The sequence below is a fragment of the Cuculus canorus genome, chromosome 13 (assembly GCF_017976375.1).
Source record: "Cuculus canorus isolate bCucCan1 chromosome 13, bCucCan1.pri, whole genome shotgun sequence".
NCBI classification, from domain to species: Eukaryota; Metazoa; Chordata; class Aves; order Cuculiformes; family Cuculidae; genus Cuculus; species Cuculus canorus.
Window position 1 is genome coordinate 21238208 of NC_071413.1, and position 17167 is coordinate 21255374.

A 17167-nucleotide genomic window follows, 5' to 3' on the forward strand; every position below is an offset into this window, starting at 1 on the left:
GCAAAGCACAGAAGCTGCTGCTTCTGTGGAGGCCAAATCCAAACCCAAACCCAAGATTCTTCCTGTGGGCAGGTGAAGACGTGTGTGTGTGTGAAGTGTGTCCTCCTGAATGCATCACTAACCTCTACTTTGGAAAGGTGAAGCATTGCCCTGGCTCACCCTCCAGAACGGCTGCTGCTGAGTAGGTGGCAGAACCATATTTTTGCGGGCATGCCAGCTAACTCAGCCTCTTTGCCTTAGCAATTAAACACCGAATTCCCTAGAAGCTTCATGCTGATGGCAGCGGATGGTGTCCCCATTAGAGCAGACCATCCCTGCTCACCGCTGGACCATTGCATACATTTCAGCATTCTGCTGAGCAGTAACAGATGGAGATACGCTTGGTGTCTTCCTAGGCTGGGGCTTTTGATAAACAAACACATTCACCAGAGCTATAAGCCCCCACAGAAATATCCTAGAATAAAATCAGCCTTGATTCCATGCTACAACCCAGGTATTCCAGAAAAAAATCATATATTCCAAATCCTGCATGTGGTCATTTAGTTCCACATGAAAGATCTAAAAAACGTTGACATCCATTGCAGTCCTACATCAAAGTGCATTTACTGAGATGGAAGATGAACTTCTCCCATTTGGTAACTCTCAACCTCTGGCTGGGATCTTCAAAGGAGGCCCCAGATTTGCTTGGTTAAAGCAGGTTTTTAGTATAAGCTAAGTCAAAACACAACATGGTCACAGCCTGATTCTGAACACTGTGGCACACTTTGGCCTGCACGGCACAACCGCGCCTTCAGGACCATTCCCCCGACAATCTTGGCCCTGACTTTGTGTTTTGAGGCATGGGTGAAAGTGTCTGGACTGCAGGACTGGTTGTGGAAAGCTAACAAGCAACCCTAACCAGCCACGATGGGTGTAGTCAAAGCACAAGCATGAAAACTGCCATTCCTCTTCTGTGCTGCCACTGTTTGAGATGCACACACCAGCCTTCCATTCCACCTCTGCCATTCACCAGAACCTCTTTCTTTGCTGGATAACTCCTTGCTCACCAGCTGAAAGGTATTTCCAAATACTTCACTAAAACATCCTTAAGTAATTTTACAAATCCTAATCCCCAACCTCGCTACACTCTCAAATTTTTGTAATTTCTTCTTATCACTTCTACCTAATATTTCAAGGTTTAACTGGACAGCATGTAACCTCTTCTTAGTCTTCTGTAACAATGTCTGCTCTCTGTTCCTTTGTCTCAGCCTTTCCTAATCTGTCTACAGATTCCTGTGCTTCTTTTCAAGGCAACTTCCAAGTGTGAAGCTGCTTTTGCCACTCACGAGGATGAGATTTATTATCTAGAAGCACACCGATAACACAGTATTAAAAAAATAAAATAGCAGTCTCTTTCATCAAAATCTAATGAACATGCAATTTAATCTTTATTAAGAATTCATTAGGTTCTCAGCAAGCCTGTCTAATGGAGCTTGACCAGGTGAAATGCTAATGCCTACATTATATTTAAATTAATTTTCAGAAATGTTAATTTCCCCGAGTTGTTCCCGGCACATCCCTCTCCCCACGGCCGTGCGGCTCTTTCCAGATGCCTGCTGCTGTGCTCATAGCAACACCGCTGTCCCCACCCCAGCCTCTGCACAGTTCACTGGACACACTGAACACACTGACAGACGCCTCCCAGTTTCCAGCACTACGAGCCCTTTCACCATAGCAGCCTCCTCAGTGTTTTCAAGTCAGGTACAAAGCTGCATGCCTCACATCTATTCCTTTAAGATGGCTTCATGGAAAACACATATGTGCGTGTGTATATACCTATATTTAATTAAAATATATTTATACAACAGGGTCTATTTTAGTCCTCAACATACTGATTTAGTCCAGCAAACAGGTTATTAACTTGATGCAATTTGCTCAAAAAACCAAGAGCTCTGCTCTCTGGAAAACAAGAGTCACTGCACGCTAATTGTCACTGCACACTAATCGTCACTGCACACTAATTGTGTGAGCCCGCGCCTGCCCTGCCGCCCGTGGGCTCAGTGTGGGTGCACTGCTGCACTGCCATTGTGGTACCTACAGCCTCTCCCTCCAACTGAAACCCATCGCCCGCCATTCCAGCACCCTTCCGCAGAAGCAATTCCTTGACATTAAATAATTTATCGGCGTTCATCTGCAGTAACGTCTCCCCTGATCCACCTTCTGCACACAAATAAGTGCAAACCAAACCCGCCCCAGTCGGGATGGAAAAGCACGGTTCGAAAGGGAGAAGCTCTTTCAGAAGCAGAGGACACAAATGCGGGTAGGGAAAGCTGTGGAGATCGCCTCCTTCTTGCAGTGAGACCTCCCAGCACCGCAGCGCCTCGGGGAAAGCATCGCCCGCGGCGGCGATGATGGTTCGGTCCTCTGCGAACGCCCGAGGGCTGCGCACAGAGCAGATACGGAGATATCCGGGTCACCAGCTAAGCCACCCCGGCTGGCGAGGAGCTGCGCTGGAGGCCCGGATCTGCCCCGCAGGCACACGCACGCTCACACGCACAAGGGCAACAGATCCCCGAGCGGCCACCAGCCCCTTCCACTGCTCCACGGTCACCTCCGAGCGCTCCCCGACTGCCACCGAGCGCTCCCCGAAGGCAGCCGAGCGGTGCCGAAAGCAGCCGAGCGGTCCCCGAAGGCAGCCGAGCGGTGCCGAAGGCAGCCGAGCGGTGCCGAAAGCAGCCGAGCGCTTCCCGAAGGCAGCCGAGCGCTCCCCGAAGGCAGCCGAGCGCTATCCGGAGGCAGCCGAGCGCTATCCGGAGGCAGCTGAGCGGTGCCGAAGCGGCCGCGCCGCCCAAGGTTTCGAGTCCCCGCTGGGCGCTGTCCACCACGCGAACCGCCTGAAACACCGCAGCCGCGCCGCCACCTGCCCCGCCGGCCCGGCCCGGCCCGGCCGCTGTCCCCGCTCCCGGCGCTGCGGAGCGCAGCCTGCACCCCATCCACACCCAGCCCTGCCGCCTCTCTAAGCAACCCGAGTCCTCGAGGGCGGCCCTCCCATTCACGGCTCCCGGCGGGGAAAAGCAGAACCCTCTCCCCGAACTGAAACGCAGCCCCGCGTGATGGCGCCCGCCTCGAACCACCCCGTCATCTCTGTTTCCGTAGGGTGTTTTGACCCGCGGTGGGTGGGTTTTTTTTTTTCCACCGCTGCTTTAACATCGAATTAAACACAGGGAAAGCGGGTGCGTGAGCGAGTCCCAGCGAGGAGCGGCCACCTCGGGCGAGACGGACCCGAGGGACATCGGTGCGGCCTCGCCCCGCGGCCGGGAGGGGGGAAGGTGGGCTGCGAGCGGCAGCGACCGCTCTCAGCCCATCTTCCCCTCTCCCCGGCCGCGGGGCGAGGCCGCCGGGTGCCACTTCAGCACCACCGCGCCCCGGACAGCTCCCGCCCGCCCGCCCCGGCTGTCTCCATAGGTAAACATGGCGCCCGCGAGCCCCCTCCCATTAACGCCTTCTCGCTCCCCACCATCCTCCCCTTTTTTCCCGCAGGACTTACTTCATTTGCTTCACGATGGTGCTTTTCCCGGACTCTCCGGCCCCTGTGGAAAGACAGATGAGGGGGTATAAGAGCAGGGGAGGAGGGTGACGGGCTGACGCGGGGGCAAGAGGGATGGGTTGGGGGTGAGGGGACGCGGGGCAAAGAGAGGAGGGGGTTTCTCACCGAGCAGGAGGAGTTTGACATCTTTGGCAGCGCTGATCCCATCCTCCTTCAGGTTCTTCTCGATGGCCTTGCTGCGCTCCAAGGCGGCTCTTTCCTCGGCGCTCAGGGTACATCCCATGGCGACGATGAAAACGTAAAAAAATGATAAAAAACTAAAATAAAATTTAAAAAAAAAAAAAAAGCGGGGGGGATGCAGCCCCCGCCGCCGCCTGGGTTGTCTCCCCGCGGGCGGAGAGGAGGAGGAGGCAGGGGCAAAGCCAGGAATGAATGAAAGGGCAGAATGGAAGCAGATGGCGGTGAAGCCTCCGGGCAGCGCAGCGCCTCGGCGGCGGGGCTGCCGGCTCCCTCCTGCCCCTTCCCCTCAGCGCATCCAGCGGGGCTGCGGCGGGCACGGCGAGCTCTTCCCGGCTGGGAGGCGGAGGCGGGGGAGGAGGAGGGAGGGTCCGTCCCTCTGCCGCGCTCTCGGGACTCGAAGGGGCGGTGGCGGAGCCGAAGGGCGGGGCGGGAGCGGCGGCCGCGACAGCGAGAAGCAGAGAGGAGAGAGAGAGAGAGGGCGCAGCTGGGGCTCCGCGCCGTGACGCGGTGATGGCGCATGCGGGACCGCCCCGCGCCGCTCGCCCCGAACTCCGCCCGGGCCGGGCCGGTCCCGCCGCTGCCCCCGAGCTCTGCCCGGAATGGGCCGGTCCCGCTGCTCCCCACGAGCTCCGCCCGGGCCGGTCCCGCCGCTCCCCCGGGCAGCGTAGGGGGGGTGCGTGGAGCAAGCGGAGCGGGTCCAGAGGGAGCCACGGAGCTCTGGGTTCAGATGGAAGCGGCTCCTTCCTTCTAAAACGGGTGGCTGAGTCGGGTCAGCAGGACGAGGAGCTGCAGCGGGTGGGGAGCTGGGCTGAACAAGTGGTTGAGGTGGGAAAGAAGCAGGGCGAGGGATGTGATTCTGTCCCTCTGCTCTGCTCCGGTGAGTAACGTTTCTATGCGGCCCTTAACAACTTCTTTGCTGACAGCTAATTGAATGGGACCCAGGGAATTGCCCCCTCTTCTTCAGCCCAGGAAGCCAACCGGTCCTGGGCTGCATCAGAAGTGGGACCAGCAGGGTGAGGTAGGGGATTCTGCCCCTCTGCTCTGCTCATACCTCACCTGCACCCATGCGTTAGGCTCTGGAGTCCTCAGCACAGGAAGGACACGGAGCTGTTGGAGCGAGCCCAGAAGAGGCCACGGAGATGATCCGAGGGCTGGAGCACCTCCTGTACAAGGACAGGCCAAGAGTTGGGGTTGTTCATCCTGGAGAAGAGAAGGCTCTAGGGAGACCTTAGAGCAGCTTCCAGTGCTGAAAGGGGCTCCAGGAAAGCTGATGAGGTGCTCTGGATCGGGGGATGCAGGGACAGGGCAAGGGGGGAGGGTTTTCATCTGAAAGAGGGGAGATTTTGTTGAGATCTTATGGAGAAATGTTTCCTGTGAGGGTAGGGAGGCCCTGGCCCAGGGTGCCCAGATCAGTGGTGGCTGCCCCATCCCTGGAGGGGTTCCAGGCCCGGTTGGATGGGTCTGGAGCCCCTGATCCAGTGGGAGGTGTCCCTGCCCAGGGCAGGGCATGGGACTGGATGGGCTTTGAGGTCCCTTCCAACCCAAACCATTCTACGATTCTATCATTTGTGTGGGTGTTGGGCTCCCCAAAGTCCCAGGGCTGCCCTAGCTTACCCATGCTGTGGGGAGCCCCTGTCTCCCTGAGGGATCTGAGCATCCTGCTCTGCTCCCGTGTTTGCAACCACCCTGCACTGCAGTGTGTGTAACCTGTGAGGAGACCTTCCTGAGCTCCTCGAAGTGAAATCAGTTCGATCAGCACTTGTGATGCAAGTCGTTTACTTGCTTAATGTAAGGCATCAAGTTTCACCACCATTTTGGATTATGTTTTCCATCAGTGTAATTAACAGGCTTTTTTTTTCTCCTTGTGATGCAGTGCAATCACAGATCTCACCAGATGACCTGCCTTCTTGTCATAACCATTCTAAAACATCTAGTAATTATTTAGGAATTCTAGCAAGTTGAGATCCTGCCATTTTCCTGGCAGGGTTTGCCATTTTTCAAGGTTGGAGATAAAGAAGAAAACAAATGTCAACAGGGAAAATAAAATAGGATTTTTTTTAAAATGCTTTCCTATTGGCCCAGACAAGTCATGATATATTCAACTTTAATCCATAACATTGATTGATATGTGACAGTCTGACTATAAAAAGATCTAGAGGGAAGAATGAAGTGTTGAGCACAGCAAGTGAAAATGCATCAAACCAAAATGAGCAAAATCATGGACGGCTGCCTAATATATAGAAAGGACATCCACCACTTCAATAAGCAAGAACTTTGGTCATTAGGAAGTAGATGTGAACGGTGAGGCAGCTGATTTTGCATCTAAAACCCATTCTACCTTCCTGACAAAAATGAAATGGCTATAGGAGGCTCAATGGGAATGTCCGTGTGTTGTGGGAAGGAAATGCTGGGTCTGGGCTGTGCCAGGGCTGCCTTGCAGGGCCTTGGGAAGGCAAGAGAGTGTCATTTGTGGTATTAGGTGTGAGTGACCACATGCTTACGCTGTGTTGGTTTTCCGCTTGGGACCTCTTTTCACTACCTCCTCTGGGATCTTCTAACCTGCTGTCCCGAGTTCTGCAGTTCCCATATCCAGGACCCTTCTTTTCTAATAGCAGTTACAGCATTTCAAGCACAACTTCCCTGACACTTTCCTTCCAGGCAGACACCATCTACTCCCAGCACTGTTTCTCATCCCACCTTTCCCATTTTCCCTCCACACCTCTGCAGTGAAGGGGGGAAATATGGTTTGTGGTTAATGAGGTAATGAGGAGAGGTGAGACAGAAGCAGATGAAAGAAAGCAAAAAGGAACTCATAAATAACATCAGTGTTTGGGAAGCAGTATTTACCGCACATTTGTGAGCAAACAGGCACTTTATATTTGAATTTGGAGTAATTTATTTCTGGAAGCTCAAGGGACTGAGATGGACAAGCAAGCCTACCGCATGCATTCAGCGGGGAATAGATGGAGATGGGAATGGTTACAGAGCAGTTCCTGCTCTTTCCTATTCGCCCAGGACTCTTGTGTAAAATCAATAGGATCAGAATTTCAATCAATAAGTTTCATTTCAATGGTTCTAGCCTGAGGGCATTATGGAAAATGTCGTATAGGAAAAGCACAGTCAAGAAATCTAGAGGCAGTGTCCTCATGAGATGGATGCATCTACTTCTCATCTTCTCCAGCAGCTTGCCAGCCTTCGAGTCATGTTGGGATGCTCTCCAAGGGTTTTACTAAGAGAATTAGTCTTTTGTATTAGCCTCCGGCTACTCATTATCTGGCAGATTTGTAGTCTTCACCTCCTGCCATGGAGAAAATGATTGCTCTTTTGCTTAGCCAGCGCAGAGTCCATGCTCAGCCCTTCATCCCACGTGCATCCCTGTCACTACACAAATATCTGCTAATTTCTTTTTTAAGGGAAAGTCAGAAATGGACAAGTCGTCTTCTTGGTCTCTCAACTCTCAGAAAGATTCAAGGACACAGCTGTAATATTGAGCCATTTTGGAACCATTTTTTAGCTGCTGCAAATTGAGTGGAGCTGATGGAAATGTTTCCTTTGAAATTTTCTTAGAGGAAATTTTTTTTTTTTGAAAAATCTGCTTATTCATGGAAGACAAATTTGCAGAACCTGAAAAGAAAAAAGCCTGTCTCTGCCACCAAACAATCAAAATATGTACCAGCCTACCTGGATTTTGAGATAAATATGTTGAGTTTTGTTGCTGAAAATGATGTTTCCATTTTTCAGGAGCTGACAGAAGTCCTCTTAATAAAAAGTGGTTGCTGTTAGTAACAACTTCAGATAAAAACAGGCTTTTTGTTTCTTGAATATGACTGGACCTCTCCATAAAGGGAGGGTGGGAGGACCTTTTTTTTTTCTGGGCATTCCTGCAGTTAAACTGCTTCAATCGAAGTGCATAAAGAACATGTATCTGATGTGACTGTTATCTTTACAAACTCAGGAGTCAGCAGTGTATTTTAAACCAAAGTCCTTATTCTCCTCTCTCTCTGAGAGAGTGGCTTCTTTCTGCCATCATTTTTTGACCATTCTGCTAGAAAAATTAATCAGATTATCATTTATTTAAGAACTGAAGGATGGTAACAGAGCTGATGAATGGGCTTAAAACACCCTGCACAACCTGATGTTGCAGGATATATGATGGCTTTATGATCTCATGTTCTTTGTGTCCCTGCAGATATTGGGCATCTCTACTGATTTTCCTGGCTGCATCCAGCCTGGGGAGATGTGTGCCATCAAGCATGCTCCACTGCCCCAGACTTGGACCGCACATGTCAGAGAGTTGTAGCGTTCTTGGGCTTTCTTCCAGCCCAGGTGGGTTGTTTTCTTTCACAGAGAAACTTAAGGGGTGGGGTGGTAAGGCGGGAACCAGGGAGCACATCTGGACCCAGGACTTAGGAAGCCCATCTGGGTCTCGCAGTCCAAAGAGAGCCTCAGGGAGCAGTTGTAAACCCCTGCCACGGATACTAGCACATGTTCTTGGATGCCACCAGTGTATGCCTCACAGCTTGCCAGGAGGTGGGGAAGCGATTCAGGGGGGCGGCTCAAGAAAGATGGATCTTTGACTTAAAGACCCACAGCTACCACAACACTCCCACCACAACAACTGACACTGAAATAATAGTTGGAGGGGGTGGCACATTGGATCTTGTCCCCACAATCAGTGACATTGCTGGTTCAGAATATCCTCAGTGTAGTGGTGGGTGGTACAGAGACGGACGGGGGCAAATCCAGGACTGGATGAAAGCTGCAATACTTTGCAGCTTGTCTTTCCCCTCCTACTTCAGGCTAGTTCTGTCCAGTCTATAATCTTATATTCCTTCGGTATAGTTTTAATGCACATGCTAATGGAATGGCCACCAATCCCATGGAGAGACAGTGATACGTTCTAGCAGATCTCACCATCAAGAAGTTTTCCCTGGTTATTCAGTCTAATTTTTCATTCTTTAATATGATGTCAATTACCCCCCAACTAAACCTAGTTATGCAGTGGAAGGCAGGTTTAAAATACTGAATGATCTCACTAAATTGGAGAAATGGACAGAAATCAATACAATGAGAAAGAATAAGAACACCCATAAAGGTTAAGTGGTTGATGGAGGAAGGATTAATGAAATGCACAGATACTAGGTCAAATTGCAAATATCCTTACTTCACTCTTACTCACTCCATGTCCCACAAAAATGTTCTACTCCCGCGGATCAAATGAAGAAGTACCTTAGAGACTTGGAGAAGTAGGGAGCAGTAGTAAGAAGAGAAGATGTGTGTGGTTTTTGTATGGAAAATTGGCATCAAACCAAGAATGAGATATTAATAGTAAAAAAACCCAACAAAACAAACAAAAAGATAACCCAAGTATGAGAATATAACCTGCAGTGTGTCTGACATCACTGGAACAGGTTGACTAGGGATGTTGTGGCTGCCCCATCCCTGGAAGTGTTCAAGGTCAGGCTGGATGGAGCCTTGAGCAGCCTGGTCTAGTGGGAGGTGTCTCTGCCCAAGGAGGTGGGAACTCAATGATCTTTAAGGTCCCTTCCAACCTAACCATTCTAAGTTCAGAGAAGTACTGCAAATGCTGCTTTTGTTGTAGTTTTTTCATACCTGCTCGGGTCGATGATGATAACTGCAGGACATGGGAGTCACTGACAGCTCCTGTCTTGGAATTGGGTGAAGTTTTTGGGCTAGGGCTTATGGGGCTTGAAATGTTTCCCTCTGGAGTGACAGCAGTTAACACCTTTGCTTGGCAGGGAGATAAAACAGCTTGTCTTCAAAGTACTTAGAACTAACCTTGGAAAGTTTTGTGTTCAAATCTGTCAAAGAGGAGAAGAACAGAGAGAGGCTGGGGTGTATTCAGGGGAAAGTAACAAATGCTGGATAGAAGATCTGCTGGGGAAGCCAAGGAGAACTGAATGCACCAAGGCTGGTTGAGCTCTTGGCTCTGGTCTGTCTACCAGTTCCAGAAGACAGTAGCCGAATGAAAGCGTTTCTCAGTACTGTGGCTCACACCGATGATTTCCCAATGATCCACATCGGTTACTGCACAGTAAAGTTTTTTAATATAAAATTTAAGGTTTCTACTACTTACTCTGAAAAGAAATTTATTGTGTCACCTCTGGAAAAAAACCCAGAAACCAAGTGATTAACTATTTTGCTGGTTATCATTGAGAAGAAACAGTATAGATTCATGTGTGTATGTGTGTATGTGTTCATTGATGAGGATGGATTTAAATAAAGATGCACTATTTTCCATCCCTTCATCTGATCCAGTTTATTCTTGTGTGGTACTGCAGATATCCATACTTTGGTGGTGATGAGAGAACCTAAATGGAACAGAACCAGAAGTGGGGAAGAAGCTTACTCCTATCCACTCTCTGCAGAGAGAGACATCTGATTGGATGAATGATTCAGCGGGTGTACCAGTAACCTTGAGCAGCCACGGAACTGAAGCTATAAAATGTTGTCCTTCAGGAATGGGTGAGATAATGCCAAATATGAGGCAGGGTATCTGACCTTGGCTTGGGGCTTAAGGAGGACAAAGGACCATATCAGCCCCTTAGCGTTACTATGTCTACAATATCAAGGATGATGGCTTAGTAGGAATGAAACAATTCCTGCCACAATCCAGGAATGCTAATTAGAGGCATAGGCTTGATTTCTCTGTGTAGGAAAATCAGACATTGCTTGGTCTTGGTGAAACCACGCTTAACCTTCTACATAAAGCATTCACGCTCAAACACACAACTGATTGCATACAAGTGTCATTTGATTCAGCTACTGTCATCAGATGCAAGGCTTGGACAGATAATTCAAGCAGCTCCATTTACAGCACTTCAGGGACATTCCTGTTTTTATATGAATGCTATCCAGAAACCTTGCAGCTCTCATTCACACAAGTAGTCCAGATGAGTGATCTTGTTGAGGAATGCTAATTCAGTCCTTGAAAATATGAGTGTATACTTACTTTCCGGCTCTGAGGAGCTACCTCCAAGTACAAATATACCATTATTTGCATACAACTCCTGCTCTTTTGCTTTGCAAAAACTTTTTGGTGTCTTTTTTTCTTTGTTTTTTTTTTTGGTATGATATTATCACATTGTTTATCTATTAGAAGTACGTGTTAAAATATTTAAAATAAGCATTGGCTTTACCAAGTGTTATTTCAGTGTCGTGCAGTGCTTTCTGATTGTAAGTACTGATATGATTCACGAAGGCTAGCTTTAGCTAACAGAGGCAACAATCAGTGTAGGAAAAGAGACACTCCTCCAGCGGAGGATGCATAATGGGAATCATCTCTCACCTTTGATTTCAAAGAGAGCCTATAGAGACGTGCTGTCCTTGGCTGAAGTTAACCTTTGTAAGCAACCCTCACAATGCTCTTAGCCAAGGACTTGCTTTCACTGAGAGGGAATGGAGGGGGAACAAATTCTGCACATGCGAGATAGACGGTGTTATTTTGCGAAGGTCATATTGGGGGAAATAACATCTCGATCAAGGATGAAACAGTACCTGAAGCAAACTCAGTATTTGGAGTATCGGTGTACTCAGTTAATATCAAAATATTGGCCGGATGCTAAACCTGATCCAGGTTGAGAAAGCAGGAAGAAAGATGTCACGAAGAAAATGTCCATCAAACATTATTAAACACAGAAAGTTACTGCCTCTGGCTAAAGATGTCCCTGGGTGACAGGCTGTCAGAGGCTGTGAGTGCGAAAGGACAGGGCTGCTGTACGTGTGCTGCTCATATACCCTCCCGCTGCAGTCTCCGTTGGCCTTGGTGGGAGCTGAGGAGACTGGGCTGGGCGACCTGTTGGTCCAGCCTGGTGTAGCCATCCTTACCTACCGGGTTTGACCACAGCCAGGGAATAGTGTAAAACTTAGCAAGAGGAGTGCGTTTCCCAAGAGGGCTGCTGTTGGCAGTCTGTCATGGCTTCACCAGGCAGCAGTGAAACTCCCTTTGATTTCAGTAGTATCAGAAACTTAGAATCTGGGCAGCTCAAGAGAGTTCTGCATTAATGATTAAGATGCTGAAAAATGCATTGTCACGGCTTGAGGAATCCAGACTTCGGTAGTAGTCCAGTTTATCTGAGATATATTTGACTGCTGTTTGGACCAGGAGATCCCAGGTTTGGCTGGAAATGCTTATTTTATGGCTGAAGAAGTATTTTTCAGATATACTATATGAATTCCCTCATCTCCCAAGAGAATTATTTCCAGGAGCTTTGGGTGCTAGGGTGGGATCTCTAGCAGCCCACATTGATAATTCACATGAATATTAAGTTGACTGCCCTTGCTTTCTTTCTCCTTGAATTCTTCATGGAATGTCATGGTTTTTTCTTCACCTACTACACTGTTTGGGATAATTACACTGAATTATTAAACACCTGCCCTACTCCACCTTTCAGCAGTAGGTGACACGATACATAGATGGTCCTGTAGTTTGGTGTTCATATTTGTGATGAACAGCATTGTGTAAATGCAATTTATTAATAGGTTCTTGATTTTTGAGTAGACAATGTTCAGGGAAAGGCAAATGATCCTTTAGTAGATGTGCCAGAATGATGTTCCTTCCTACCTTCTCTCCTTTGCTTTACTTGACATTTGACATGAAGAACAAAATTTGTCAAAGAGAGGTTTTTTCCTAAGTACTGGAGAGGATAAAAGTGGATTTAACTTCTGTTTGAAAAGCTGGAAGTTGTTTGGATGGATGTAACTCCTCTGCTTTCAACAGACAGATTGCCAAGGTAGAATTAAAATGAGTTTTCTCTAAGGCAAACACTAAGGCTCTTGGCAGCCATTTATTCTTCTTGATAATAATCAGTGATTGTGGAGGGTTTGGAAATTAGTGTGACAACAATCTTCCGTCCCAGGGCAGCCCCAGCCTTCATGAATGTAACACACCAGAGGTTTGTATATCTCAGAAGCCAGATGGCAATTGCACCTGTACTCCTAGCAGGAGGAGGGTGTTCAGGAGGGATCTCTGACTGATCAGCTCCAGAAGCGTTGTCAGGCAAATAAAACGTGCCTTGCCCTCACATCAGCCGTGTGTGCGTTAGCATGCGATTACTGAGAAATCAAACCGAAGCCCAATGAGCAACTGAGGATATACCCTGGGCAGCTTTGACATAAAAACTTAGTGAGGTCATGTAATTCCGCTATCCATTGTAGCAAATGGATCATATGACTGGCTCAGGAATAAATGCAGTTTTAATTTCTTACAGAAGCCTACAACGAATCATTCCCAGGGAATCCTAGATAAATTAACAGATATAATGGATATGTTTCAGGAAAAAAAAAGATCTGCTTGCAAATGTGTCTGTGCTGCTGGGTAAATGTGTTGCCCTGCTCACCCTCGGTAGTCAGGACAAGGCTCAGTTCGGTGGGCAAGGTCATTTCTCAGTGCTCAGATGGGTCACCTGGCTCTGGCGAGGATTCTTCAGTCGACTGTATCTAGGCTGTGCCAACGATGCACCCCTTGCCTGTGCCACACCAGGACGAGCCCTGGGAGGATCCTACCCTGGGGCACTCGGTCACCTTCTTGCCCCTTCTCTGGCGAGCTACTAACATTGAGTGGGCAGCATCGCTGGTTGCTGGGTGATGCCAGCGTGGACCAGCAGTACAAACGCATGCTTCTGTGAACGGGCTGCTGCAGGCAGGGACCAGCAGAGCGTGCATTTCTGCCTTTCTTTCTCTTTCCTTGCAAGAACTTCATCCCCACATTCTTATTCTTAGATTGTGGTCTCTGCTGAGCCACAGTGAAACTGTAGTGTGTTTCCCTAGGAAATACAAGACAAGAAGGAAACAAAGCTGTATATTACTGCCATGAGAGTGGCAAAGAGAACCCCAAATCCCGAATGCTATCTCGCTCTGTTCCCTAAATATGTTGCAGTGCTACAGAGAATTACTTGCCAAGTCCTCAAGCATTTGCTCAGTGCAGTAATAGGAATACTTTGCAGGAAACAGCAGAACAGGACACTGAATGCTTAAATATATAGAGAGTTATCAAGTGGTATCTAAATCCCTTGGGTTACAACCATAGCAGAACATCTAGATCCTTACTATGTGTCTGCTTCCAGTAGACACATAGGAAGAAGGATGGAGTGTCTATGAATAAGTAATATTTTGTGATTGTACTAGGCAGATGGAAGTCTAACAAAATTCATTACTTTATAGAGGGAACTGGAAAAGCCTTTTCTGAAGAAAGTATTGGCCTGTGCAAATCTCTGATGTCTGGGATCCTTCTCCAGACCGTGGTTTACATTCCTTCTTTTCTTTCTGCTTTGTTTTGTCTCCAGGTTTTTTTTCTCCTTCTCTCTTAACTGCCTTTCCTCATTTCATTCCACACTTATTCCCAAGTTCATTTTCTGGTTCAAATTCCTGCTCTGTTTTTATCCATCGGGGTAGCTGGGAAGATGTCTGCACAGATAAGCAATCTCCACTGTAAGTAACTATTTCAGCTCTTGCAACGCAGTGACGCAGGGTGCTGTTGCTGCCTGTAAAACAGAAACCCTCCTTTGGAAGTGTGTCCTTGCTATCTAGGAAGCTTTTGTCTTCCAAATGCCTTTAAACCAGCACTTGAGTCTGAGTTTGCTTGCCTGAAGACAAAACTCAGTAGCTGTTGTCAGCAGCGCCAAGGCGAGATGACGCGAGTCTGCGGGTGCTCTTGCCTTGTTCTGGTTCTGCTTGCTTTCTGTGCTGCCAGGAAGCCATCGGAAGGTGGTTAGACACCGTTTATTTGCACAAGGCTGGGTGCTGCAGGAATCGCATTCACATGACTTCAGGTCAGCTTAGAGCAGGGCAAACCCTGGCAGAGGGATGTGTGTCTCTCCCCCTTCATATCTGAGTGGGAAATTGAGGTGGAAATGTCATTTATTCAGGGCAATATCATTACACATGGTAGTGCCTCCCCCCCTGCCCCCCCCCGACCCTCCCTGCCAGACTCACAGCTTGAAAAGTGCCTTTCTCCTTGTGTGACACTGAGAAGGGACCAGGTCTAGGGAACATCAGGTGCCCAAAACCCAGATCTTGCATTTCCTGAGAAACTTCTCTCCTGGGTCAGCTTTGTGCAATGAGATGAAGGACTGCAGGTTTGGGGCAGTCCTGTGGCTTTGTTCCCGTGGCTGTGGCATTTCAAGAAGGTGTAGCAGGATCCACATGGCAAGTCCTAGGTTTCCTTGCCAGGATATTGGCCCTGTTGGTGTCCCTGTGGTGGTGGCCCTGGGTGGGCACTGTGTAGGAGCGGAACGGCTGCTTCCTGCTGGCAAAGAGCAACTGAGGCAGCTCCCATCTGTGCAGCGCCTTTGCTGACGCAAACAGCTTTGCTTTTCCCCTGTGGCAGGACAATCTTACCTTGGCTTTGTTGAGAGAAGGAAGCCAAACGGACAGGAGTTATCTGAAACTCCCACTCATCTGGCTGGTACTTTGCTTCTCTTGCAGAATATTTAGCTTTCAGGCCATGGGGACTGCATCAAGCTTCATCAGCCGATGTTGAATGTTTTTGTAATTTCAATTGCTTCCTTGCCTGCGATGGAACTCTCATTTTTATTGCTTTGGTTGCTTAGGCAGAGAAAGGGAAAGAAGAACAAATCAGTACGGCCCTCTTGAATTAGGAATGATTTTCATGAATTCTTCTTGTTGATTTTGAAACACAATTGCTTCTAAAACATTTAATTGATTAAGCGTTTTTTCCTTCTTCTTTCTTTTCAGCAGCTTTTGTCCTCAGCTCTTTGCAACTGCTGGGAGAGGAAAAAATAAAAAAGAAAATAAGCTCTGTGTGAGATCAAGATTTCAATGCATTACACACCAAAACATTTGTTGCTATTTACTTTTAAAAGTGCCCTTCTGAGGCTGCATGGCTAGAGCTGCCATCTGTTCGGGATTATGCTTCGGAACTCCTGGTTTCTCTGCAAACCTCCTGGCCGGTGCTGCCGAGGGAAGAGGTGGTGGGGAAGAGGCTGGCCGTGGGAGGAAGGCACCTTTACGGCTGGATATACAATCCTGGCTGAGTTGTCAGGGAGCCACTGAGACAGAAAAAGGCTCCTGGTAGCAAAGGTGACTCCAGAGCATGTTTACTAAGGTTCACTGAGATGCGACGTGCTTGTTAAAATATGAGAGGACCAGGATGGGAGTGTTGTCCTTCATCTCCTCTGTGTAGGCAGATATTCGGATGGTTTGGCAGGTGTGTGCTGGGGCCCAAATGAAAGCCTCTGCCCAGCTCTGCTCCTGATCCGCAACAGGTGATGGCCAGGCAGAGCTTTTCAAGGCGCAGGTGGAAAACACCAGCCCCTGAAGCAGCAAGATCGTAACCACATCCTGGAGTCCATTGCTCAGGCAGGTATGGGCACCTTCCAGGGCTGGAAATCCCTCAGGCAGCGAGTGTGTACATCAGTCAGTGAATCGAATAAGGGAAGTCTTCTTCAAGAGATGGTGCAGGCTGTGTTTATCTTTGTGCTTTGGAAACAAAGCGCTTCTCAGGGCAAGAAGTGAGAGGTTTTATTGTGTGGTGGTCTTTTTCTCTCTTTTCCAAAACAGGTTTGTGTATGAGGGTTAAGCAAAGTCTCTGGGCTCTCCTTTGGTAAGAAAGAGGATCAGCTCCTGTTGCCAGGCATGCTGATCCTGCTCTAAACACATAATTTTCACTGCCTCCAAAGGACTGCACCAGTCCCTGTGAATGCTGGGAAGCTGGAGAGTCTCGGTGACTGGCCAGAAACCCAGTGGAGGGGCTGGCTCAGCACACAGCAATTTCATCCCTGCTTGTATCTGCCTTACAGGCTCTGTTGGCAACAGATGCTAATTATTAACATGGCAATCGTCGCCTTTGTGGCTGTAACTCTCCTTTACCATTCTCTTTTGTACCCTTAGTCCATCCCAGCTCGACATTGCTGATCTGACAAATGGTTAAGCCAAGCAGGAGCTCTGCAAGCCTGAAGGTGGGTCTTTATTTACCAGCTTTACAAATCCACAAACCAAGATGCTGAGAAAAAAGAGGCTGGAGCCAGCCCTGCCAGCAGCTCTAGCAGCAGGGCATTGCTTCAGCGTGTGTGAACCTGAGCACAGGTTTCTACTTGGTTCAAAGGATCCTCCTTTTTGCAGCATTATCTTCTAGGGCCAAATTGATGAAATTACTCAGAGACATGAAAAATGAGCAGTGTTTTTAAGAAGTAATCAGCAAACAAGAGCTTCACTTATGCCAGTGCATCTTAGACGTAGGAAACTTGTTTCTATGGGCCTGATTTTGGATGCTTTTTCTACATTCTTGAACATGTGGGCTTGGACACCTGCGGGTACTCTGAGAAATGGCAAATGCAGTAATGTGGTTGGTTTGGGCCCCCACTATGTACTCTGAGTCCACAATACACTTCTGCTACAGCGTCTAAATGGATCTGCTTTTCT

The 17167-nt window shown here is 48.5% G+C and overlaps 1 protein-coding gene across 1 annotated transcript in view; it reads right to left on the bottom strand.

Moving 5' to 3' along the window:
• Nucleotides 1-4231, bottom strand: part of LOC128849177 (guanine nucleotide-binding protein G(o) subunit alpha-like) — a 55547-nt gene extending 51316 nt beyond the window's left edge. Inside the window, exons 1-2 of the mRNA XM_054079083.1 lie at nucleotides 3692-4231; nucleotides 3527-3569 (exon numbers count right to left, since the gene is read on the bottom strand). Of these exons, the coding sequence (XP_053935058.1) occupies nucleotides 3527-3569; nucleotides 3692-3809 (161 nt within the window). The 5' untranslated portion in view covers nucleotides 3810-4231. The remainder of the gene's footprint in view (nucleotides 1-3526; nucleotides 3570-3691) is intronic.
• Between the last annotated feature and the right edge of the window lie 12936 nt (nucleotides 4232-17167).